The 25975-nt window shown below is 40.0% G+C and overlaps 2 protein-coding genes and 1 long non-coding RNA gene across 5 annotated transcripts; 1 reads left to right on the top strand and 2 right to left on the bottom strand.

The window, feature by feature from the left end:
* Window positions 1-264: 264 nt before the first annotated feature.
* Window positions 265-25121, bottom strand: LOC125304744. 3 transcript variants are annotated; one of them, XR_007195272.1, is made up of 4 exons: window positions 24452-25121; window positions 22312-22484; window positions 9122-9238; window positions 265-1429 (listed from the first exon to the last, which is right to left on the bottom strand). It is a non-coding gene; the product is annotated as an uncharacterized LOC125304744 (long non-coding RNA). The 3 variants fall into 3 exon arrangements; XR_007195274.1 differs by having other exon boundaries at window positions 265-1425; XR_007195273.1 differs by lacking the exon at window positions 265-1429 and adding an exon at window positions 5877-8949.
* Window positions 2866-3678, bottom strand: LOC125304743 (transcriptional and immune response regulator-like). The gene has a single exon (XM_048259242.1). The coding sequence runs from the start codon at window positions 3584-3586 to the stop codon at window positions 3290-3292; it is 297 nt and encodes a 98-aa protein (XP_048115199.1). The 5' UTR covers window positions 3587-3678; the 3' UTR covers window positions 2866-3289.
* LOC125304742 (zinc metalloproteinase-disintegrin-like jararhagin) lies at window positions 8457-25155 on the top strand. Its single transcript, XM_048259241.1, has 22 exons — window positions 8457-8522; window positions 19044-19135; window positions 19297-19382; window positions 19539-19620; window positions 19709-19785; window positions 19885-20065; window positions 20183-20239; window positions 20333-20404; window positions 20512-20681; window positions 20788-20869; window positions 21322-21446; window positions 21576-21753; window positions 21898-21987; window positions 22369-22564; window positions 22888-22954; window positions 23080-23218; window positions 23334-23417; window positions 23970-24063; window positions 24258-24284; window positions 24521-24629; window positions 24867-24979; window positions 25095-25155. The coding sequence occupies exons 1-21, from the start codon at window positions 8477-8479 to the stop codon at window positions 24910-24912; spliced, it is 2100 nt and encodes a 699-aa protein (XP_048115198.1). The 5' UTR covers window positions 8457-8476; the 3' UTR covers window positions 24913-24979; window positions 25095-25155.
* Window positions 25156-25975: the final 820 nt, after the last annotated feature.

The raw sequence follows: 25975 nt of genomic DNA, 5'->3' as shown, positions 1-25975 counted from the left end.
TTGAACCACCAGGGGTATTCTCTTATGGTAGCAGGAGGTGGTGGGGGTAACCCTGAGCGGGAACCATTTCTCCCAGGTTATATAAATATCATACACTCAAATGAATGTGTTGTTTCTATATGGACACAGAGATGTGCTAAAAAAACATCGCAAGTTGTGTTATTTTCAACATATATTGTGTAACAAATAAAAAAAGGAAACAACACAATCTGTGTTGTCCCTATCTGGACACAGAAAACAACACATTGGTTTTCAGAGTGTAAATATACTTTATTGTTCTCAAACTGGGGCCCTTGTACTTCTTGCCATTAACACAATACCAAACATGAATAATATCATTTCTCATTTGACAAACACATTTCAACCTTCAAGTTGAGTTTAGGTGTGTCCTCATGTATATAGGGGAGAAAACAGAGTGAAGGGACACAACAAGGTAGTAGAAAGCCAGGGATCAAAAGGCAACTCAAAACAATGGCTTCTCACTTCAAACACATACCTAAACAGGGACACATTGATTACAAAAGATGTACCCATTGTGTCAATACCAGAATCTTATGCAAAAAATTGTGGGAATTACAAGTGGCAAGAAAAGTATAAATGATGGTTGTGAAGAAAACCGTCGGCAACTGGATGACAACTACTGAGGCACAAGGAGTGAGTAATGTAGTTACGAGGAGATTTCCACTTGGCAAGAAACGCCTACACAGCCCTGGCAAAGTCCCAGGATTCTATAACGGGATAAGGCACCACAGACGCAAAGGGAATTCAGCAGTAGGCCTAGTCATAGTTACAGTAAAGTCATTATTCTTCAGGCTACCAACAACATGTTGGAATCTCCCATGACATTTTAGAGGCCAGTGTCAGATCTCACTCATCCCCTCAGAACAGAACTAACTTATTTTGTGCTTCAAATACTGGAGATGTTCGGGACACAATTTAATCCAAGACCTCATCTAAAGCTCATCTAAATCGGCTTGAAAGCAAATCATGAGAGAAGATACCGTCTCTCCTTGAAAAATATTTGTGATCAATGTTTGAGGTAAAAAAAAAATCCCCAAAGCCTCTAGTTACACTAAGCCTCTTGTTACTCCGTTGTCATGGAGAGCTGGCTGTGTCAACACTCCCTATGAAAGTCTGAGCAACACAGACAGTGACTCAACAGGTGGTTGCTGTTTAATTTTTTGCCCATGCTTTGGTTAAACCAGCCTGAACCAGAATCACAAGGGATTTCCTGCTTCAGGAAACATTTGCTTTGGTCTGACTCAGGGTCCAAGACTACCATCCCCATGGCGATAGGTTCTAAACTCACAGGCTGACCAGCAGGGACCCCACTGCCATGCTGACGGGTGGCTTCAAAGTTCATGTGGCCTTTCCCTGACAGGAAGAGGGTGTGAGATGGTACCATGATTGCAACATGTGGTGGGTCTTCCTGTTGGAAACAATGGCACAATAATTAGAGGGTGGTCTGATAAAATTTCAATCACAAGGACCTTTGTAGCAGATGCTGTTTGACGTCAAAGCGGGACCTCATTTCTCCAGAGTAATGGAGAGGCAATGAAATGAAAACGGCTGAGATAGAGGAATGTAACGTTAAAAAAGAGTGATAATAAAATATTAGTGTGAAGTAGTAAAGTATTAGTGTGAGACTGGCATTTTGCGGGTACCATTTAATGAAATTGCTAGTTATGGACCTGTGAGGCATCTATTTCTTAAACTAGAGACCAATGTACTAGTCCTCTGGCTTAGTAATACACCGGGGCCTCCAACTTGTCCGTTTGTGAGCCATTTTGAGAGTATAATCGAACCCACAAATGTTGATGCTCCAGATGCTCAACTAGCTCAAAGGAAGGCCAGTTTTATAGCTTTTCTAATCATCTAAACAGTTTTCAATTCTAGATTTCAATCTAACCATTAGAATACAGGAGTGAAGGTAGGTGAAGGAAACCTATATTCCATTAAAAATCAGCTGTTTTCAGCTAGAATAGTAATTTTCCACATTAACAATGTCTAGACTAGGCCTATTTCTGATTCATTAGATTTTATCTTCATTGAAAAAAACAGTGCTTTTCTTTCAAAAATAACATTTCTAAGTGATTCCAAACTGTTAAACAGTAGTGTATGTTAACTGAAATGCCCTCAAACTTTCAGCTGGCGTGAGCAGACGGAAACCAGTTCAAACTAGTGTGACATGCTGCGCCTTTGATAAGGATGGGGTCTCCCTCTCTGCATAAATAAGCCCTTATCTTTGCTTAGTCAGCACAAAATAAAGCCAAACTGACGTGTGTCATGATCAGCCTATGATGCATAAATAACATAACCCTCGTTCTGCAAAAGACCAGTAGAGTTAAATGTAGCTGTAAATGTGTCTCCACACTTGCATAATAGCACATGGAGTACCTACTGTAGGTGTGCTTAGGATGTTTTGCACCCCATCCCATCTAACCCAAACACAATCTTGACCACCTACGTGAAGTTCATCTTGAAGTGGTCCTTTACATATTGCATTGGCCATATTGAGTTAAAAGCTCTAATATTGTGGAATACATTTTTCATCTTCACCTCATGCAAAGACTGGAGCAGTGTTTTTTTTTTTTTAAAGAGACCACGCGTGCCAATATAGGCTACAGATTCACATTGCATCTTTCTCAAATGAAAGCCCTGTTATCCAGGTGTGTTAAACCACTAAACTGACTCTCAACACTGGATGTGTGCTATAGCCTAATGCTCTCTGTGCCGAATTGTGGGTACATAATCATCTCCAATCTTCTAACTTCTTACTAGGCTACTGACAAATAGGCTATTTCCTAGCAATATGTGTTGTCTAGCATAATATTGCAAAATATCCACCCAACAAAAACAGAGAAATATGTAAAATATTAATTTATTAAAATTACTTTGACATACTTTTCACAGTTCTGTTACAAGTGCATATTTAAAGACAACTTCGTCTTCGTGGTCAGCTTGATCTCTTCTACAAATCATGTCGAAGAAGTGTCTTTGCAGTTTTTCTATAGCCCAGTTCACAAGCACTTCGGCGGACAAAAGCTCTTTCATTTCACATGCACATTTCGGAGCTGCACGTTTTTTCTGGACTCCTTGGCAGATCCATTTTCACAGAGAAGCAACACGAAGAGCCACATTCGCCACTGCAGACGAACCTTAGATCCAAAGCTGCGGCATCATTCCCCGTATCTGTCAGCCAGGTATGCGCCGGCATCCACTCACACCGGAGCATCGACTTTTTAGGCTATAGCGCCTCAGAGCCAAATAGCCTTACATTCGGCGAAAGTCAGCGAAATTTCATGGACTGCCGCGAGAGTCCTGTGATTTGGAAGAGTTTGTCTTTTCTCTCCACTTGTAAGGCCATCAGCGCTTTAGCTTTCCCCTCGGGATCCTGGGAGTCATAAATGCTCCGCACTCTCTCCATCGCTTTCATGTCCCCGGACCTCACAAAAAGTTTGAGCAGGACATCCTGGTTGACATTTTCGAATATGTTGGCAACCGCTTTCTTGCGATTGGCAGTGTCAAATTTATACCCATTGATGGATGGACTGACAAGGTGGATGTTCTCAAAAGAGCAAGACATTTTCGGTCGCCTTTAGTCTTCAGTACACGCTCACAACAGACAACGAGCTGGTTGAAATCTGTTCAGTTTGTGCCTTCCTCCGTTTAAATACGGCACTGAGAGGGATGCCACGCATGAGAAAGTTTGTCACCCTGTGACATATGGCAAGCCATTTTAACATTTACCCACTAAGTTTGACCAGAGACTTTCTAATGTGGAGACATCACTCAAAAAATACTCCATAGAAATGCATGGGGCTAGTTTGTCACGCCAATATGGCCGTTGTCTACACATATCCCACCCCTTCCTCGGCAAAACGTCGACATGTGAATACATTGAGCCAATCATATGGTGTGTTGTGAAGACATCGTGCCAATTATGTGTTATGATCTCGCCGCTGGAGCAAGATTGGTGTCGTGAAGCCTTGCGCACGCGCATTTCTGCCGAAATGGATGCCCGACGAGCAGGGCTTGAAAACGAAATTATTTTTCAAACGTTCCATTCCGAACGGTTCAGGTAGGCCTATGTTTAACGTTTTCGTTCTTGCATGCGTTCCGCCACCAACATATCGGCCCTGGGCCCACTTCCCCGAAAGCATCTTAAGCCTAAGAGCGTCGTAAAGTCCCTCTTACGAACGTCTTAAGATTTGCCGACTGTTTCCCGAAACCATCGTAGCTTAAGAGCATCGTGAAAACACTCGTAGATCTACGAGTGCTCCAGAGTACTCGTTACCGCTAAGAGCGCCTTAACAGTACTTCTCACTGAGGTCACCAACAGGACATACAGAGGAATTACAATTTAGAATACATAATCCAATTTACGTTCCCATTCTTTATTGTGTTTACCTGTGATGAATCAGATTTTAGAATCAAAATAGCCTACATTTAATGGTCATTTTGATGAAAAGCGGACAAAATGCAAAAATTAGCCTACATTTAATGGTCATAATAATGTGATGAAAAAGCAACATGTGGTTTAGTCTGGCCTACAAAAATGCAATTTCCTCTCTTTTCTTACTCGACTTCTTTCTTATCTTCAAACGTTTCTTAAAGTGGCACCGCTTGAAAATTAAACAATCTAATCTTAAAATACAGTCTCTGTGTGGTATATAACCCCCTTATGCTTAGATTTTCGTATTGATGTGATCTTAAATGGTAGGCCTATAGCTGTGACGTGCAGTCACCTGACATCACCGACAAATCAGAGGATATTTCAGTGGACAGCTCCCGAGCATCTTAAGAGCAGTGCATGCGCTGCGTTCACTTCTGAGCATGTTTGGGAAACAGTCGGAAAAACCAAACGAACGATCGTAAGATGAATCGTAGAAAACCATCTTAAGAGCGTGTCTCCGTCGTTATCGGGGAAGTGAGCCCTGAACCGGTTCGGAACGCAAAATATCGTTCGTTCTTAAAGTTCCGGCAGTGTTTGGCGGGCCTATCAAGTCTATTTTTGTGGACTTTACCTTAGAATAGATGTAGGCTACTCATTATTTCCCCTTGATTTAGCCTATACCGTAGCTATGCCCAAAAATAATAAATCACAGGAGGCATCCAAAAACATTCAGATGGGCTATCCATCCCATAGCCTACAGACTTACTGTAGGCCTAACCTATGCCTATAAATAATTTCTTATCAAAAATATTTCTGGATACGTGCTAAACTCCTTACCTGGTTGTAGCCTAAGTTTTATCCATATATGGAGATCTTCAAAGGCTTGCGCTATAATTCCAACCCTGTTTATAAATGAACCTGTCTGTTGCTGACAAGGCATATCTCAAATTTCCCGTTTAACTCTTCTACATAGAATAGGCTATAATTGCGCAAACATTTCAAATCCCGACTTTAAAACGACAAGGCGTGGACAGGCAAAATAGGCTATTATGCATAGGCTACAAACAATTTCAAAATCAGTTTCAGTAGCCTACGCTACGAGCTGGCCTAAGATCCGAAGTGGCAGACGGATAGGTTACATTACAACAGCAAGACAAAATATACACATTTGGACCAAAGGTCCATTTATTCGATTTTTTTTTTTCAAACTGCAGAAATCAAATTATTAGGCTGTTCGCCTACAATCAAACGAGTAGAACACTTAGGATATGCTTTTGTGAAATTTTATAAAATATATAGAGAACAAAAAAAAAAACATTATTAACCGGTTTTGTGGATTTCAGAATAACGCTTTCTGTTCGGAACAGTTGAAGACCATTTTGTTTTCGTTTCCGTTTCCGGCTCTCTCGTTCAGTAAAATTCTGTTCGTTTTCGGTTTTCGTTTTCGTTCCTTGAACCGGTTCGGAGCCCTGCCGACGAGTGCCCAATAAGCGTTGTCAAATGGCCGCCGAGTGGAGGGACTTGCCTAAAAGGACTTTGGTTTGACTATGCGGAATTAACATTGTAAATATCAACAACGTCTTTCTGACTATATTCACAATTACATTTTTGATAGTTGGAATTGTCATTCAAGATATCTGTAACGTAATTGTGACTAGTCGAAACGTCAGATAGAGATATCTGTAATTTAGTTTTCACTAGGCAAAACTGAATTACAGATATCTGTCATCACGTCATTGAAAACAACATTCAACTCATAACACATCTTAAATGACAATTGCAGATATCTTTAATTCAGTTTTGACTAGGCAGAGTAAAAGTGAAGATATCTCAAACGTCATTATGACTAGTGCAAATTATTGTGCAAGACGTTGCTCTTTAGATCCGTAGCAGAGCCCGTCTACTTATTAGACATTCTCTGTCCGTAGGCAGAGTTGGGTTATGTTTCCCCTCCCCAACATAATCGAAGAAGAAGTGGGCTTATTTCCTTATTTCTATGAATGGAAGAAGAAGAAGCAGTCATGGCTGTAATGTCTTGTTGACATCTAAAATAACTAAAACTCGGACACCGTGTGGTTTATTAGACTCTCACGTTATTAACTGGCTTGATCTCTGTTTCGTAGCCTACATAAATTAGTAGGCCTAGGCTACTAAATGCACTAGTACCATCTACAGGAAACTCCATTAATAATGGTGTTGGCTGTAATCGAAAAAATCAAAGCAACATTGAATCATTAATTCTTGCTGCCAGCTCCTGTCTTGCATAGGCTGCAGCATTAAAAAGACGATTAAAAACTCCTTCGCCCTCTGGCTGCTCTGACATGGTGCTAAGTAGTGCTAATTACAAAGTTAACAGTTAACAGGTGCTATGTGATTTGATGATTTGAACAACAACACGCTCTGCTCCCGCCTAAAGTGGGATGCGGGCCTAATTTGCATAGCAATACAGATATCTCTAACGTCATTTCGCCTAGTCAAAACTCTAATTCAAGATATCTATAATTACATTTTGCTATAGGCAGAATGAAAGTTATAGATATCTCCAATTTCAGATATCTCTAATCAAAACTCATTCAAGATATCTATAACTTGATAATAGATATCTACAATCAAATTATGACTATCCCTAACTCCAGTTTGAGATATCTACAACGTCATTTTGAAAACTTAAAATTCAAGATCAAAACTTAATTCAAGATATCTGAAAAGGAACATGTAGATATCTTGAATTGAGGTGAATTAAAGATATCTTCAACTGGAGTTATGACTAGTCAGAATCAAATTGTAGATATCTCTAACTGGAATTACAGAGATCTACAATTCAATTGCAGAGATCCGTAATTCACATAGTGGATATCTGCAACTGAATTGTAGATATCTGTAATGATAAACCCCATTGAAATGAATGGCAAATGTGGCGTCATTTGTCCTAGGAAAAATGTCTTTTTGGATATCTAAAATGACAATTATGGATAGGAAGAATTCAATTGCGGATATCTAAAATGTTCGTTTTGACTAGGCAAATATATCTGCAATACATATCCAGTCTAGCGGGTAAATGTTAAAATGGCTTGCCATAGTGACATCATCTGCTACTGCGGCGCTCTCATGCTAACACCGCCCATTTCAGCCCGACTGGAGTGTTAATAGAGTTCATTGCAAACGCAATGTGAAACCCAGCAACCAACGGTCACATAATAATAACTAAGCTTTACTCAGATACCATCATAGATAAACCTATGTCTTTTTAAAAGATCAACCTTGATTACCCTCTATCATTTCAATTAGTAGGCTACATCTGTACAGGAGTGAAATAAAATATAGGCTATAGGTTCACATAATAACAGCAGTTCTACATAATTTAAATCCATAAATATTCAGCTTCACTTTTGAGATTTTCCTACTTTTATTCCAAAAATGCGCTAAAACGTGTTTCAGCATGTTGCACATCTGATGATGAGCTCCCCACCCAGAGCCAGTGAATATTTTAGCAGCAGTAGGCTAAATATTTTAAAGCCCTGCCTCTTTTTAGGGACAGTTACGTAAATTGGGTTATGGTGGGACATTCAGAACTTTTTAGTGTTAATATCTCAGAAGTAACAGAAAAAATTAGGCTACATATAGGCATATTGTTATGCAAGCTTGTGAAAACTATTCTTTATTGTTTATTGTTTTTAATCTTTATATTCTTTATTGTTTTTGTGCATTGCTAGTATAGGCCTACCCAGTAGGATAGCCTGGTGCCACCCTTTTAAACAGTGAACTCTGAGGCGAGTAGATCATTCTCATACGGACATTACACAGGCATCAGTCACAGCCAGAGGTGATATGCCAATGTGGTAAAGATGCAGGATGTGATTACAGAGCTCAAGCTGTGCCAAGTGGCGCTCCACCTGTGATTGAATGATAGCCTTTCAACTGGAACTCCAGGGCAAACCTACTTCACTCACGTACTCTCAAATCAATCACTGTCTTTATGTGCTGCTCGCATGCCTCATCAACAAATGGCAACAAACTCCAAACACCAACAATGTGCACTATCAGTCCTGTGTTTGTTGGATGGAGTCGTTTGAGTTTGACATGTCCAAAAGTTTCTATGTTCAACTGCTGTCTGAAGTGTGGAGAGGTAAGTGTTTTTTATCTGGGCAGTGCAAGCACCTTTCGATGCATACGTTTTCTATGAGACAACTTTTCAACAGAGATTCAGATAGTAACTTCATTTCCTGATAATAGGTGATGAGGGATTATGGGATAGGCCTAAGCACTTCGTCAGCTTCTCCAGAAGCCAGGCCATGAACAAAATTCCACAAAAATGGAATTTCCACTTGTACATCTGACCATTTTCGAGTGCAATATTTGTTTTTCTCCCTTTGCTGGGAAACCAGCTTTGGAGAGGGCCTGTCCTTAGACTACCCTATCACTCTCACACAGCCGCCTGGGAGGAACACACCAGGGCAGTGACGACACTGCGGATGTGGAGGTGGCCTTTCACTTCATGAATTTCACTTCATGAATTTCTCCTGTATAAAATGTCCATTCCTCCGTACACAATCCTGTAAATGAGGAAATAAATATCAACGTTATTCATATTATACACCCTATCTGACGTCAATCATTGGTAACTACATATGCTGTGACAGCTCACATGTCTGAGAACAATGCCCTAACTGCCACCTTGTGTTCGTGACAATGTAATGGATATGATCATTGTGTGTTCCATATCACCTGGGAGCCGGAGTGGTCTTCTGTCCAGCCCCTTGTTCTGCCTATCCTTGGGTGTGTCACACAGCATATCCTGGCATTCTCTCCCCCATAGTGTTGACCGGCCTTCCTGACAATATACTGACAAGAGAGTTAGAAAGAGAGAGTAGCCTATCACTGTTCCTATAGAGTATGTGACTTAACTTATAGAATACATTTTGTCTACTGTATATATTTTCACAAATGTAGAAAACATTTCATAAAATTACATATAAAATAGCATTTAAACAAAATATTTTTATAAAAAGAACATGTTATTTGGTGGCACAGTTACAGTATGCATAACCAGATTTTTTCCAATTCATTTCAGAAAGTGAGGGAAACTTATGGTGTATGACGTACGTTTTGAGGATGTGTCATGTGTACTATATGTTGTACGCCATCCATCCCCTGAAGCCAGGGTACATGATACGATCACACTAATTGTGTATTTGTGAATGAAAGTGATAACAGACCTATGCCACAGATATTGAGTTAGAAAGTGTAACACAGATGTCTATTCCCCATAAGATGGTATTTATTGTAGAATTACAATGACACCAATTAACATTACATTAACATTAAAATGAACAGTAAAATCAAATAAAAAATCAATACCAACATTATTAATAGGATAATAACACTAACCATAAACATAAACAAACTGCTACTCTGTAAGGAAAAAATAATTAGTGAAAGACAAGGGAAATAGATAAATGTAACACATTTTGAGATCCCAAATCTATCACTAAAAAGCCTTTTCTTATACACATAATACATGGTGCAGTAGCATGGCTGTAAGGGGCATTTTGATTTCTCTAGTTTATTTGGCAGCGCTGCAGAAAAATGTGTTTCACTCTGAGCCTCTTGATGGCACAGAATGGAGCATAGGTGCCACCCAAGTGTGACACAGGGAAATTGCACTTTTGGAGTGATAAGCAGCTAATTAAAAATTCTGTTACAGGAGCTGGCATTAGTACAGAACGTTTAACCCATAAACAACTCTTCGTCTCTACATCTCTCATAACAACTGATTTGTTTTTTAATTCAATACGTTTTTACATTTTCTACAATTCAGCCATATTTTTTTCGCCATTCAGCATCTCAAATAACTGTGCATGTGCATTGGGATAAATACCTCACTTTATCTCATGGAAAAAAAATGTTATTCAACCTTCCCTCATTTCCTGTGTTTAAAAAAGCAAGACATCTTTTGCAAAATAATTAGTTGAATGAAGTCTCCACCTAGTGGTATAATGTGAATCTGTTCACTATCAACAGCTGGTGTCAAGGCTGGGGATACAGTCTCAGACTGTCACTATATGAAACAGAATATTTCTGATAACCAAACAAATAACAACCCCAATTCCAGAAAAGTTGGGATGTGTAAAATGTGAATAATAAATGCTATGATTTACTAATCATGCTAATCCTTTATTTAAGAGTGGTTCAAAGACAACATCAACTGTTGAAGGAGAGGAATGTTATTGTTTTTTGGAAAACGTATGTTCATTTTGAATTTGATGCCAGCAACATGTCTCAAAAAAGTTGGGACGGGCATGTTTAGATGTGTCGCTTCACCTCTTTTGTACCTGGCTTTATCATTTGTTCAGATCTATCTATCTGGCCATCACTGCAAACAAGGATTCTGGAGCTCTTAATTGGACTTTGCATTTGTCAACAGGAAATGTAGCCCACTATTTACATTTCCTAATAATATTTGCAACTGTAGACACCAGAACATCAAACTGCTTGGAGATTGTCTTATAGCCTTTACCTTTAACATGCCTGCCTGTCTATAATTTCCCTTCTGATGTCCTTAGACAACTCTCTCCTTTGTTTTCTCTGGCCCCTATTTAGTGAGGTGCACATGATACCATACTGAGTGACCTTTAAAGAGGCTGAATGTCTGAATACAAAATCAATTCAAACACATCTGTGATATAGTAGGGGGGCCTATATGTCTAATTTGGGGGCTTGTGGGATTCGCATGTTAATTTTTGGAGAGTATTATATCTTTGTTCTAGGGGTTCTTAAGAGTAAAAGTCTACTAAAAAGAGTCTCCATTTTTTGAAGGTTTTGAAGGACCCAAATCAAAGGTCAAATTCAGAAAAGGTCAAATTTGGTGTTTTGTCCATAAACCTCACATTGCTGGTATTATAGCATAGAGTTTGGTGCCAAAAAGCAAATATATTCTACAAGGTAGTGTGCAAAAGTGGGCGAACATAAACAATACAACATTATAAAACATTTTTAGGCTGATGATTGATCTTTTTAACAAGAAATTGTGCCTAAAATTCTCAATACTATCAATTCATGCCTATTAGTGTGCTGGAGTGTAGGCCTAGCCTGCTCTGTCAGTTCTTGTCTACACCCAGAGCACAAAGTGCAGAAATCTCTGTTAAATCAAGTTTAATAGACTTTTACATGGTACCAGCTGAAGTCTGTAAGGCCTTCAGTAGCCTATATGTAAGTGTGAAGAAAAGAAAAGGTAAAGGATCAGATAGACAAACAGACAGGTGTGTGTGTGTGTGTAAGAGAGAGAAAAAGAGAGACACTACCAGCATGGACGGATTCTGAACTTTCAGGCCCCTGGGCCCAGATGTATTAAGGGTCCCCCACTAATTGTTGCGGGGGACATTGTTTTTAATTTATTTTATGGGATTTCCTGTATTCTGGTGCATTTTGGGGATGGCCAATACTTTAATTCAATCAGATTCATAGCCTATGTGTTGATATGATGTGTTGATATTGAGTCAATTATTCTATGCAATGGCTCCTTGGGCCCCTGGCTTGGGCCCGTGCAGTAATCCATCCCTGACTTCCAGTGACAGTTGGCTGTTGATAGCTGGCAGTGATAGAATTTAGAATATTGAATAACCTGAAGCACATAGTGCTCTGTTCTCATGGTTGGTGATATTAGTGACCTTCTAGCCTTCTACATTTGAGCAAGCACATTTTCATAGTTCATGGTGGCACAGTCTAGTTTCTGAGGTGTGTCTTTCTGTTAGTCAGTTAGAATATGTGTGATGGCACACATATTCTAAAAGAAACAGATTTTGGGCTATGTATCCAGTGGCAGATATGTGTGGACTGGTGAATGACCCATCACTAGAGACATATGCCAAATTTCTTGTTTTTGTCCATGAGAGAGTTTGGAGATGGGGGTCACAGATCAGCCAACGATTACATTGTTACAGTGCAGTTATTTTACAACAGAACAAAGCAGTTTGGCACAGGAACTACTACAAATCCACCTGTAACAGTGAGCATCTGCAGCATGCTAAGATTCGCTACTAGAAATCATGTGAAGCAGGCAGGCAGTGTCTTCAGAAAAGACATAGTAGACCATCTTCTGAACCTGCAGTAACACCTGCAACTGCATCAAGTCATTCTAGAGGGACTTTGTACACTTGTTCAGCAGCAGCTGCTGCCAGCATAGATAAGTGCTTCTTCTGTCAGAAGCAGACAAAAGAGCGTCTTCATGAGGTGTCCTCTTTCAATGCAGGCAACCAACAAAGAACTATAAGTAATATTTTGAAATCAATGACTTTTAACAGGTAGCCAGTGTAAAAATGCTAGTATTGGGGAAATATGTTAATATTTTTTGTGTGTGTTAGCAGCTGCAATTTGAATAAGCTGTAAGCTCTTTAGACAGGTATTATTACAGCCAGCATAATAGCATTACAATAGCATTACAATAGTCTATCCTTGAGATGACATAAGGACTTCCTTAAATGGTCTTGAAAATCTTTGAAATGTTCCTTAAATGGTAAAATTACGTTTTGGTGATCTGTTTTATGTGATAACTTAGTGCTAGGTCCTGGTCAATTATAACTCCTAGGTTTTTAACACTTGTGGATGAGGTCAGTGGAAGATCACTATATGTAGCCTGTGATGTGGATAGGATATCCCTCATCTTTTTAGAACCTAAAACCATGCCTTCTGTTTTATCTGAGTTCAAAAGCAGGAATTATTCATCATCCATGTCTTTATATCTCTTATACATGTGTCAAGGCAGCGCTGAGGTCCAGGAGGACCAGTATCGATACAAGGCTAGGTTTTTTAGATAGATAGATAGATAGATAGATAGATAGATACTTCAAGAAATTTTGAGGGAGGGCTTAATAACAGATGTCTTAAACGACTGCAGTACATGCCCTGATAGAATTATTTATAATCTAGAGCAAAACATTGTCCAGGAAGGGGAGAGCAGTCTTAAGAAGGTGAGTAGGAATAGGGTTTAGTAGACTAGTTGTATATTTTGATGAGGAAATTGTGGAGGTGAGATCTAATATGTTGTGTATATGTAAATTAAATAAATGTTGTTTGAGGTCTCATCTGTGATTCTGTGATTTTGCTATCTTTCAGCAATGGAATATTTGTATTTGGTGAAACTGATCTTTTCCCTAATTGTTTGACATACAATCATAATACTGACATACAATCATACTGTTGAAAATAAGAAAATAACTGTTTTGTGAACTTTATTCAACATAGCCAGTAATTTAGGCGAAATTTATGGTGTTAATTATAGTGTAATATACAATTTCACAAAAATAGGGTTAAAACAGGTAAATAAAAAATGGAGACATCATTTTTCTCCATGTTCAATGACCTCTAAAGACAGTCCAACCACTCTCCAAAAATTAACATTTCAATCCCACAGAAACCACATAGGCCCCCTGACTAATACTAATGAAAGTGAAATGATATTGAAACATCACTCCAATCCAATGATTATCTTTGGTACCAAACAAATCTGTCTGAGACAGTTTTTAGAATATCTTTACAAAAGACACAATAAATTATCTCTTTTCTCTATTACATACCAGATACAACTTTACATGTCAGCACTTTTCAGGGGGAATTCAACTTTCTTTCAATGAGCTGTAAGGTTACCAATACATTTGACCAGGCCTGTATTTACCAAAAATGTTATACCCTAATTCAAAGCCAAGGAAGTATTTTAACAAAGCTTGCAGTTCAACAAAAGAAATCTTATGAATCATGGAACTGCCATGCAGCCAGTGAATCATGTGGGCCATGTCTGCTGTGGCACGTTTTCTCTTCAAGTGTTTAAGCAAGCAGCAACACTTGATGGCAACACTTCAATGAGTAAGAGTTTGCTTCCTTGTTCCTTGTAATCCATTTGCTAAGCTTGTTCAAATACAAACAACTATAGATACAGTAAATCCTTAAACAAACTCCATGCATTGTTCTTTCCCCTCCAGAAAGCATTTTTGTTCCATCTAAGGTGAGGCTAAATAACCTGAGCATTTGATGAAGCTCTTTTACGATGACAAACACAGTCTTGATGCATGAGACCAAGACATTGCCCTACAGTCTTAGCAAGTGTGTTCTTACAATATCTGCAAACCAGTGGTGGAATGTAACGTACTTAAGTAAATTTTCCACGTATTTGTACTTCCACCTATTTACTTTTGACTTTTACTTCGTTACATTTTGCAGCAATTATCTGTACTTTTACTCCGCTACATTTCTACAACACCATCGTTCCTTTTTACATTTTATGATCAGTTTTTTTTTTCTCTTTGACAAACACGTTTGTTTCACCAGGGGGCTGGGTTGCTACCAAAGATAGAGCGCTACGTGCCCGCTTCTAAATCTTTGAAACTAGTCTAGACCAGACAAAGTGTGAGCTTGTAGCCATCTTCATTCGGTAGGCTATATTCACCAGACCATGGCTATACTGGACATGCAACTGTGTTCTGTGCCCTGAGCATATGCTTGCCTTTCTCTGTCTATTATCTGCAGCGCTAGGGCCTCCTCTCCGATGAGATTGCAAGTCCGCGGAGCAGCGAAGTTACAGGCTATGCCCATGCGTCTGTCACACGTCTGATCATTTGCGGCACATGAATGGTAGACTATAGAACCGCTGTCCGAAAAAAACTAAACATGTTCCAGATTAAAATATTTTTTAATTGTGTGATCAAATAAAGAGGCATAGGCTAGCCTACACTTGGGGGGTAGTAAAGTGAGCGCCCATTCAATGTTTATGCGCGTCTGCGCAAGTGAAACTGAACCTTATCATCAAGACACCTTTCTCAACAACTTTTCTGTTCAATCTGGACCGGCAGAATTGGCATTATGATCCACCGGACGTTTCCCTTGTCTACCCCGATAAACTTCAGGCTCTCGTGTTTTACTGAATGATACTTAACTCAGCAGATCACACTAGATAACCAGAATTAGTCTCCATAATTGTAAGTCAGAATGTAAACTGGGCCACGGATGGTAAGCACAATCACATCAGCTTAAAACTATCTAGCCTAGTATAACCTAAAACTATAGCTTTATTAAAATGCCACACCTCATAGGCTACTGTTTTTTTTTTTTTATTATTATTAGGATAGGCCTATAGATATTAAGATAATAAATCATTATGCAAGTACTTTTACTTTTAATACTTAAAGTACATTTAAAATCATGTACTTTTTACTTTTACTATAGGGTTGGCATTGTGGTAGCCTACTTTTACTTTTACTAAAGTAAATATTTCTCTGCTTATTTGTACTTTTACTTAAGTACTGAGTTTCAGTACTTCCTCCACCACTGCTGCAAACATGAAAAAGGAGGCTTGGCAAAAGATAGCAACGGTGAACATGAGAGGCACCTACAGAACAGTTAAGAACAGTTAACTCAAGTATGATTGGCATAAAAACAATCATTGAACAAAATAAAGCAAACATTCGCATGCTTTCATGACGTAGGCTTTTTACGCTAAACTAGTGACATGAAAGACTGCTCCTAAACATACATGACCTTATTTGCAGGTAAAACACACAAACATGTTTTGTGGGTGTCATAAAGGGATTCTTAGTACACTAAGGATCAGGGATTAGAAATGGTTCAAAGAAAACCGGAAAAGAACACTATTTTTGGATGAAAGTAATTTTACTTGTTCCGGAGTGAAAACGCTATTTTCAATTTAAGATAACCGGTTACGGTATTTATCGTTCTGATGAACCTTTCTTTGAATATTATTCAAAAGTCCATAGGCTTGGAAAGTCACCTGCCCACACAGCTGTTCCTCAGACCCCTTAAAGTATTAATTTAGTCAGATCTTATGAATTTGTGTCTCCCCTGTATATGCCTAGTAGTATAAATTGATAAGAAGGATTTTCATATCCAACACTATCTAACTGCCTTTTCCAAGTATGTAGCCTATGTGAAGTAACATACTACCCGAGACCCTATCTAGGCCTAGTGTCATGCAGTTCATAGCACCACATTTAGGTTAGGCTATTACAGGGCTTAAAGCAAGGATATTTTCTGTGCTTGAAGTTAGGCTATCAGACATTTTTGAAGATCTATTAGGATATCTAATGTGCTTTGTTTGCTTTAAGCTTTAAGGCTGTTGGGCAGAAAAAAAGGCTATATATTGTGTCACCACCTCCACCGGCCATAAATCAATTTGTAAAGGCAATGTCATTTTTAAAGGAACATTATTAACCGTTCTTCTGTAACAATAAAAAAATAAATGTTTTTGCTCAGAACGAACCGAAATGAAAATCATTTCATGTTTTAAGTCCCTGCTATAGGGATTGTTCGTACACTAGGGATTGTTCACATCTGACGATGATGTTGATGTCTGGGGTGGTGGTGGGTAGTAGGTGTGTGAATGTGTGTGTGTGTGTGTGTGGGGAGGGGGGGATGCATGATCATGTCTAAAGAGTGTAAAAAATGTAAACTGATATGGATAAGAGGAGAAACAATGTCAACACACAAAATAAATAGAAGGGAGGGTGACTGTTAATCTTATTACTGTATTACTGATTGGTAATAGTGAGTTAGTGTTGCACAATGCACCGAAACTCAAAAGGTATTGTGATACCCTAAATGTAAAAACATTACAATACCCCGTTTCAATCTGATTTTTAAATAAAAAGCCATATTTGATATCTTTTCAAAAATATAATAAAAGAAAAATAGTGCCATTTTCTGTCATACGCTTGTTCTATTAGTTCTATTGCTGATGTTTAAGGTTTGTTTCAGTGTTGGTATTGAGAAACAGCATATTATTGTAATATTTGCTTTGAGAAAACACCGCTGTGAGTAAAGCAGAGCTGTGAGACACAAGGCAGTGAGGAAGTCAAACAATTTAAATGTGAGTGATTATAGGACAGACGGTAAATCTAGTGTTGTGTGTCTGGAGGGAGTGGCAGGTTTTATAAAAAGGGTCAAATGTGACTGCAAAGACACACAAGTTCAGCATATCCCAACACATCAACCATGAGAGGGACATACGCCTTATGTGAGATGCTCACCATAATATCTTTGCTTCACATCTCTGGTAAGACCACGGATTATTTGAACGTTTTGATTGATGGCTTAATGTGAACAATGCTCATTATTCCATACCCAGCAGGCTATGTGATTACATGCATACAAGTAAGAATGTATGAGTTTCAATATATATGACACATTACACCACTTTATGTTCTCTTTGGCTTCTTGGCATTGCTACATTGTGATTGCATTACTATGTCATTGTCTATGAAAGCTAATGGAAGAACAACTATGGTGTAGACTATCATTTCTCGATAGTATATTGTCTTAACTAGAGAGGGCATTTGTTTCATAACATGTTTATCATCTGCTTAAAATAATATAAAGCTGAAAAGTCTGGGGACATTCGATTTATGCTATGAGTCATGTTTTGCACAAAATAATAATAAAGAAAATAGCATATACTTCTGTAGGCCTCTGTGTGATAAGGCACAGACCAAACACCAATATTTGCCAGACTTAACCCTTGTAAGGTGTTCGGGTCTGTGGGACATGTTTTCAATGTTTGCTAAAATAAAAAATATGCAATTTATTATTTCTTGTAACTCAAACTGATTGGCCTTGGCTCATTTTCTGTGAAGAGCATAAAAAATAACTTATTTTCAATGACTGCACACCTACACCCGCCCTACACATAACTATTACACATGTGGTGTTCGGGTCTACTGAACCCAAGTGTAGTAATTGTAGGTGCTATATACCTTAATTGTGCCCTCCTAACTGGGCCTGCTGTGTGTGTGTGTGTGTGTGTGTGTGTGTGTATGTGCATCTGTGTGTGTGCATGTCAGAGTGTAGGTGTCTGTGCGGGAATGTTGTCTTTCTGCATCTGGTATTCCCACACAAAGTTAGAAAATTGCTACATTTCAAGCACTTTCACCTGTTCTGATTAAGTTCTGAGAAATAAGCATCAATAATGATAAAAAAAATCTTGTTTCTATTTTTTTTAACCTTTTTTATAATTGTTCACTGGAACATTGTCTAAGTAACAAAAATAACACCTTACAAGGGTTAAGAAAATCAATCAATAAATTATAATGCTGCACTTGAGGCTGATGAATAGCCTTCACCTACTAACACACATTCCGAGACTAATGGCAGAATGTGATAAGAATAATATGCAGCTAGGCTTCACTAGTCAGATGATCTGACAGAGGGGAGAGTGGCAAACACATCAATGTGTCCAGTGATACTTGACCAAATAGAGTTGCTTATGTTAAGACAACTATGAAATTGCGTTGTAGGCTATTAGTGAGCACTTTCTAGACCTATAAAGTAGCCTATGAAGTAATCACAATGTCAAAGCTTTCGGTGGAAAAATCCGTTTGAGAGAAGGTCCCTCTCTATGAAAGCTCATTGTTATTGAAAGGTGTGTTGTTAGATGACCCAATGATAGCATAATCACGCTGGTTAGAAATTACATGCTTTTATCAATTCTAGTCAGTTTTGAAAGGCATTTGGGAAGACAGAATGAGCCTTAACAAATGCACTAACCTGACGTATGTTTAAAGCTGAATGCAGAGTGGATTAAGTCTACGTCATGATGACGGTGGAAAAAAATACTGAGGATGGCGCAAATTACAGTGTCTGTGTTTAGAGGGATGGCTGCGAGAACAGATGGTAAACAGGAGGGAGTACGAGGTGGTGCGCCCGGTAAAACTGCATCATCGGTACGGCAGAGACACAAAGGTGACCTTTCTTGCTGAGCTTACGTCTCAAAGAACACATTTGGATATGCTGTGCCAGAGTAATATGCATAATTCAAACACCCCTTCATATGTTCATTTGGATATGCTGTGCCAGAGTAATATGCATCATTCAAACACCCCTTCATATGTTCAACTTCACAGCTGTTCGGAACAGAGTCACAAGACGAAGTTAACTATAGACTAAAATTGAATGGGAAGGACATTGAGATTCACTTGCAAAAGAACCGGTGAGTGAACAGGAGGAGCAGTTCTCTCACGTTTGCCGCTCTCACTTTAGACATGACATTCTCTACGTATGATATAGGACAGAGACATTTGAGTATGAGTATATACAAAATATGCCAAGTCTACTTCTCACCACTCGCTTTTTATATTTCCCTTAGATTGCTGATAAGCAAAGACTATACCGAGACACACTATACCAATACGGGAACAAGGGTGACAACGCCTTACACGCAGGATCAGGTGAGGTGTTAGGGAGCCTTCTTAGGGCTAATTTGATTTAGGCTCTTTTCAGACCCCCAACACCTAAACACTACATTTCACATTTTAGAATCAGTGCTATTATCTTGGGAAGATTGTTGGCGACAGTCAATCAGCCACCAGCATGAGTACCTGCCACGGCCTCAGGTGTGTGTTTGAGAATAGCTTGTCTCTATTTGGTGCGGATTATTATTGAAGCCGTTCAAGGAAACCTTATATGTCTGACTGTGGTTTCTGTTGTTTCAGTGGATTCATCAGGGTTGCAGGGCAGGAGTATGTGATTGAGCCGTTGGCGGGGACAGACACCGGGGACCACATAGTGGTGAAGTACAGCAACCTGCGCCGGGTTCCGTTGAACTGCGGCGTCAACGAGAGTGTAGAGAATGAGTTTCCGCTCCTTGCCGAAGGAGGGCGCGCCCAAACCACAGTAAGAAAGTGGAGCTAAATCAAGTCAATCATCGCTTTACCATGCTATTATTATGCAGTGTTACAAATAGTGATGTCAGCCCCTTATACAGCTTACTTAACCCAACTATTTTTGCAGTCTCCTCTGGATATACAGAAATACATTGAGGTGTTCATAGTAGTGGATCACAGTGAGGTGAGGGGCGATAAAATAGGCTACTGTATGACCTAAAACATAGCTGTTTATGTAAAATATTTTATTTTGATTAGTTTTTATATTCTGTTGTAGTACCTTATGATGCAGCAAGACACTGACAAAATCAGGAGGAGGATGTTCGAGATATTGAATTTTGTGAACATGGTAAGTTAATTAAACCTTACTCACTTAGGTCTATTGATGAAACTCCGAATTGATTTTCTGTAATAAGACAGTGGGCCTACCAATCCACATCTTAAAATCATCTCCAGGTATACAGACCTCTACATACTGCAGTTGTCCTTGTAGGACTAGAGATATGGAAAGACAAAAATCAGATCCCTGTTGTGAAAAACAGTGGGGCGACTTTGAATACTTTTACAGATTGGAATAACAACGTCCTCGAGAAAATCAGGAAACATGACAACGCTCAGCTGATAACGTAAGTTTATCATCAAAGTTCATGGCCACTATCACAGCTTCCTCTTTTTAGTCCACTTTGACACCACGATGTGACTGTTTTTACCTCTCTACCACTTATAATTCAGGGCAGTGCAGTTCGACAAAGGAATTCTTGGCTCCGCCTATATTGGAACAATGTGTGGAAAATACTCCACTGGAGTAGTGCAGGTACTAAATTTCAATCATTAAATCAATTAAGATGGCTTATTTTTAGTAGATGATCTATAGATCTTGATTTGGCACTCAAATCTGATAAGCAATATATATGTTCTATTATCCTGATAGCTGATGAAAAGTTTACTGGGTTTTCAAGTTTTCAATTTTCACCACTTATAACTTTACATTGGTCAAAGTGTATTAGCCAACACAACCATGTCTGCTAATACCTTTGTGAGGGGACTCAAAAGGACATGTCTTCCAGGAGTTAATAAGTTTAATAGTGTTTAGAAGACCTGTTTGGTCACATATGCTATTGCATTATCATATACATGATCTGTGCTCTGTGAAAACAACTCCAACAGTACGATTCTAGACAAAAACTAATCAGAGAACACAGACCAGAGAACTGAGACACTAGACTTTTATGAAGCCCTGTTGTCCTCTGTGTCAACGTCACACAGGATCACAGCAGGGATGTCATCCTCACGGCGGCAACGTTCGCTCATGAGCTGGGGCACAATCTGAATATGCAACACGACAGCAGCCACTGCTCCTGCAAGGATTGCATCATGACCAGCCATCTCAGGTAGGACGACGTCGAAAAAAAGAGACACCATACGCTTACATGTAACACTCAAATACGTACGCAGACACAAGGTGTCAGAGGATCTCATTACACTGTTTACCTGAAAAAGCATCCATCTCTCTATCTCAGCGGTGGCTCGCATCCGAGACAGTTCAGCAGCTGCAGTAAGGAGGCTTACACCTCCTTCCTGGAGAGGCCAGGCATCATGGCCTGCCTTAGTGTCAACCCGTTTCACAGAACCCTGATCCCCGTGTGCGGGAATAGCCTCCTGGAAGAGGGCGAACAGTGCGACTGTGGCTCTCCAGAGGTAATGGAACTAGTGCATAAGCTGTTTGGATGTTTGGAAAACGTAAAAACAACAAAATGAATACTGAGTCTGACCTGCATCTCTGGTGTGTTGTATCTGCTGAGAGGACACATGAATACCTGTCTGTACCTCTGTACTCTGCAGGGGTGCACCAATCCATGCTGTGATGCTACGTCCTGCAAATTCACTAAAGGAGCTCAGTGTGACAAAGGAGAGTGCTGCAAGGACTGCAGGGTAATGCAACGCCACAATCCACCCCACAATGCCCAGGGTAAACAAGGCTGTTATGGCCCCGTAAGGCTGTCACGGGGGCAGCTGTGGCCTACTGGTTAGCGCTTCGGACTTGGAACCGGGACCGAACCCCGACCAGTAGGAACTTGAGCAAGGCACCTAATCCCTCACTGCTCCTTGAGCGCCGCTGTAGCAGGCAGCTCACTGCGTCGGGATTAGTGTGTGATTCACCTCACTGTGTACTGAGTGTGTTTCACTAATTCACGGATTGGGATAAATGCAGAGACCAAATTTCCCTCACGGGATCAAAAGAGTATATATACTTACACTTATACTTGTTATTTATTCATAGGCATCACATCTGTTCTCTTGGTTTCACTGCAGTTCATCCAGTTCACCAAGCAGTGCAGGGCCCAGGTGGATGAGTGTGACCTCCCAGAGTACTGCACGGGCTCCTCCGCTCACTGTCCAGATGACACCTTCCTGCAGGACGGCACCCCCTGCGCACATGACACAGGGTACTGCTTCAATGGCCAGTGCCCTACCAGGGCGGAGCAGTGCAAGGCAGTGGGTGGAAATGGTAAGCACTCTGCTGCCCTCTCTGGACACTTTCACTCAAAAAAGTTGTCTGCAGCCGGGTAATAGTGTGTTGATGGCGCAAGGGGGATTATAAAGTGATAATAACGCAACATGGATGCAAGATGAAACATCAAATTAACTCTTTATTTAAACTATTTGTTATGTTGCAATGCCTGAGGTCAGCTTGTCACACACTATGTCACATGGTAGAAAAAAGGAACCCCCCTCTCTCTTTCTCTCTCTCTCTCACACACTATCTCTCACACACACTCACAGAAAGAAAAGGAAGAAACTTACTAAAATTATAACAATGTTACCTTTCAGATACAAAGGAGGCTGAAGACCATTGCTATCATTCTAACTCTTCACTCCATCATGGTCACTCTTCAAAGTAAGCAGTTAACAAATGAGATAATGTGACATACAAAGATTGCAACAAATAAAACACACCATACAGTACACTGTACTCCATTCAAAACAAACCTAAGGCTAAAACACATTTCTTTTTTCCTATAGGGATGCAATGTGTGAAATGCTGCTGTGCACCAGTGGAAACAAAGATCAGTCCAACGATACATGCACAGACATCATCTCACCTAGCAACAGATCAGACCACAACCAGGTTCTAAATGGCACCAAGTGTGGTGAAGGGCAGGTAAACCCACAGGAAGACCCAACTAATGCAAATAAAGATGACTAAGCCGTGAACATTATGTTAATCACAGTGTGCGGTTGTTGCATTTGTTAAGTGCTTGTGTTTCTTCATTTAGGTTTGCATGAGTAATAAGTGTGTGGAGCTGGGGAATGTATATACCACGAATAACTGCAAAGAGAAATGCATGTGGACACATAAGGTAAGGACTGTGTACATGTATTGCAATGTTAAAGATGATAACATACTCTAACCTACACTGTGCTGCAGGAATTAATATGAGCATAACTCTGCTTGGGAGAGTCGACATTATGCTACACCTGCATTCTGTACTGTAGCAGTGTTTCAAGGCTAAAAGTCTAAAAGTTAAAACCAGGGGGCACTGTGGTGCAAGCGGCAGCTGCAACTAGACCATACTCAGGTCCAAGTGCCCACGGGACCCGGGTTTAAATCCGGCCAGTGGTCATTTCCTGATCTGACCCCATCTCACTCCCACTCACTTCCTGTCACTCTTCACTGTCCTATCTGAATAACAGCAAAAAGCTCAAAAAAATATCCTTTAAAAAAAGAAAAGCTTAACCTCATCTGAGTTCCACATCTGGCAGTTTATAGTTTTCCTTCAGCAGCTATGTCCTTCAGTGAGTCTATCGATAGCATAAGCTGACAGGTGCCATTATCAAAAGACTGCCACATTAGTATTTTCCAATGCAGTGTGTGCTGAAATCAACACTGTATTTTAACCCTATGTTCAAAGGTGTGCAACAATAAACAGGAGTGTCAGTGCGAAGCAGGCTGGATCCCACCTCTTTGTGACAAGAAGTATCAAGGGGGCTTGGGTTTAACTCAAAGTGAGTTCTATAACTGTATCAAACTTGTCATCACAAGGTCATTCATTGCTGTCATTAAATGGCTGATGTGGTTACTTTAAAGACAATGATTACTGATTCCGTTTAAAAAAAACCTCTTGAATCATAAAGACTTTTGCATGGAAGTATAACACTAACAACAACATTTTCACATCTCTCTCTTGGTGTCACTACAGGTCATCATCCCTCAAGACTTTCAAAAGGTGAGAATAGAAAGCCGAGTCTGTTTACATGTGCAGTTTACCAAGACAACACCAACCACCACACACCACACTCATAGCTACCCTCATGGACATATTTTCTCATTCCAAAATCTCACGTTGCTCCATAGATCGATGCTATGGGGCAACATCTTTGTGTCATAACTCACCAACAGTTAATCGATGTGGAAGGGTTCCGTGCAACCCTCGTATTGAGAGGCTCTTTTATCTTCCTGCAGGCGGAATCATTGCTATTGTGGTTGTCATAGCGGCAGCTGTCTTGGCTCTAGTATTGGTCCACGCTGTGTGCTTCTGCAGAAAGAGAGACACACCTATCAGCCAGCACAGGTAGGCCTACCGCTCACACTGTACCACTGAGAGAATGGAACTCTGCCCCTTACATCACTAAATACAGTTTCACTCCTACTTGCACAATGAATGACAAGTTAACAGTGATCATTGTTTGTATATCTTGAGCCAAAGTCCTACAATAGAAATAAGTGGTATCCTACTTGTACATATTATTGGCAATGTAACTGGTGCTGCTATTTCGTTTGGGATGACTTTGCATCTTCTCTTACCCAGCCACTCTTCAGATAACCCAACCCAACCCAAGCCAGGGATTGGATAACTCTGCCTTCAACCAGTAGCAAAAAAATGTGTATGCAAACGTGTACGCAACCAATGTGCCCATGCAGGTACTGCCATTTGAGCCAGCTGTTCCATTCACCACACTGACCACTATTCTAAGACACATCAATTTGCATTGAGATGGACTTGATGTCTAAATTCATCTTATTTAACCCTGAACAGGTACTACCAACATATCCCTACCCTACTGTTTGAGCTGCAGAGGAGTCTGGTGAGCATCTAAGGGTGGGGATGAAGATCCCCTAGGCCTGAGGCCCCTCTCCTCTTCTGGGTTGGCCTGTGCTCTGGTCAGTCGCTCTCGGCAGCACATCCATCATCCTCCTCCTCTACAGCAGGGATTTCCAAACTGTGGTATGTGTACCACCGGTGGTACACGAGCATCCACTAGGGGGTACGCAAGTTGAAAAGGGCAATGTCGGAAAGGTGTTAAAAATGTTTTTTTTTAAATCTTAAACCTATGTTCTCTTTGTTCTTTGTGTTTCATAATGTTGTTCTCCACAGTTTTTTTAGTGTGAGAGCTCATAGACCAGTTGCACATTTTGATTTTGTTATCATGTAGGGTGGCTAATTAGCCTAAGCATGATGCCTGGAGTGCGTCAATAGAATGTGTTACGTTTTTATGATGGTGGGGGTATGCGAGCCGAGTCAGGATGAGGCGGTGGTACGCGGGGGGAAAAGTTTGGGAACCGCTGCTCTACACAGTAGCCTGGACCCAGTAGCAAGTCTACACCTGCTTTGTGAGGTGTTCACGAGACATTTCATATGCAGACTGACGGTCTATGACAAGGTGTATGGTTCATAGGCGTATGCAGTTCAAATGAACTTATTGACAAGCGTTTTAATGGTTGCAGGAGACATTTGCCAGTCTATGTGGAAATATAGGTCAGAGAGTTTACTTGTTGCTCAGCAACAGTGCCAGGGGAGTAGCATTTACCCCAAAGACTTCTGTTTTGAGAAGGGACCTTGAGGATGAACAAGTTTGTATTTCTCTTTTTATTTGTGTTGCATTGCATTAACAGTAACAGAGTTGTAATAATTCTGGT

This window comes from Alosa alosa, chromosome 12 (genome assembly GCF_017589495.1).
Source record: "Alosa alosa isolate M-15738 ecotype Scorff River chromosome 12, AALO_Geno_1.1, whole genome shotgun sequence".
In the NCBI taxonomy this organism is placed as follows: Eukaryota; Metazoa; Chordata; class Actinopteri; order Clupeiformes; family Clupeidae; genus Alosa; species Alosa alosa.
This window is presented reverse-complemented; position numbering and strand designations above follow the sequence as displayed.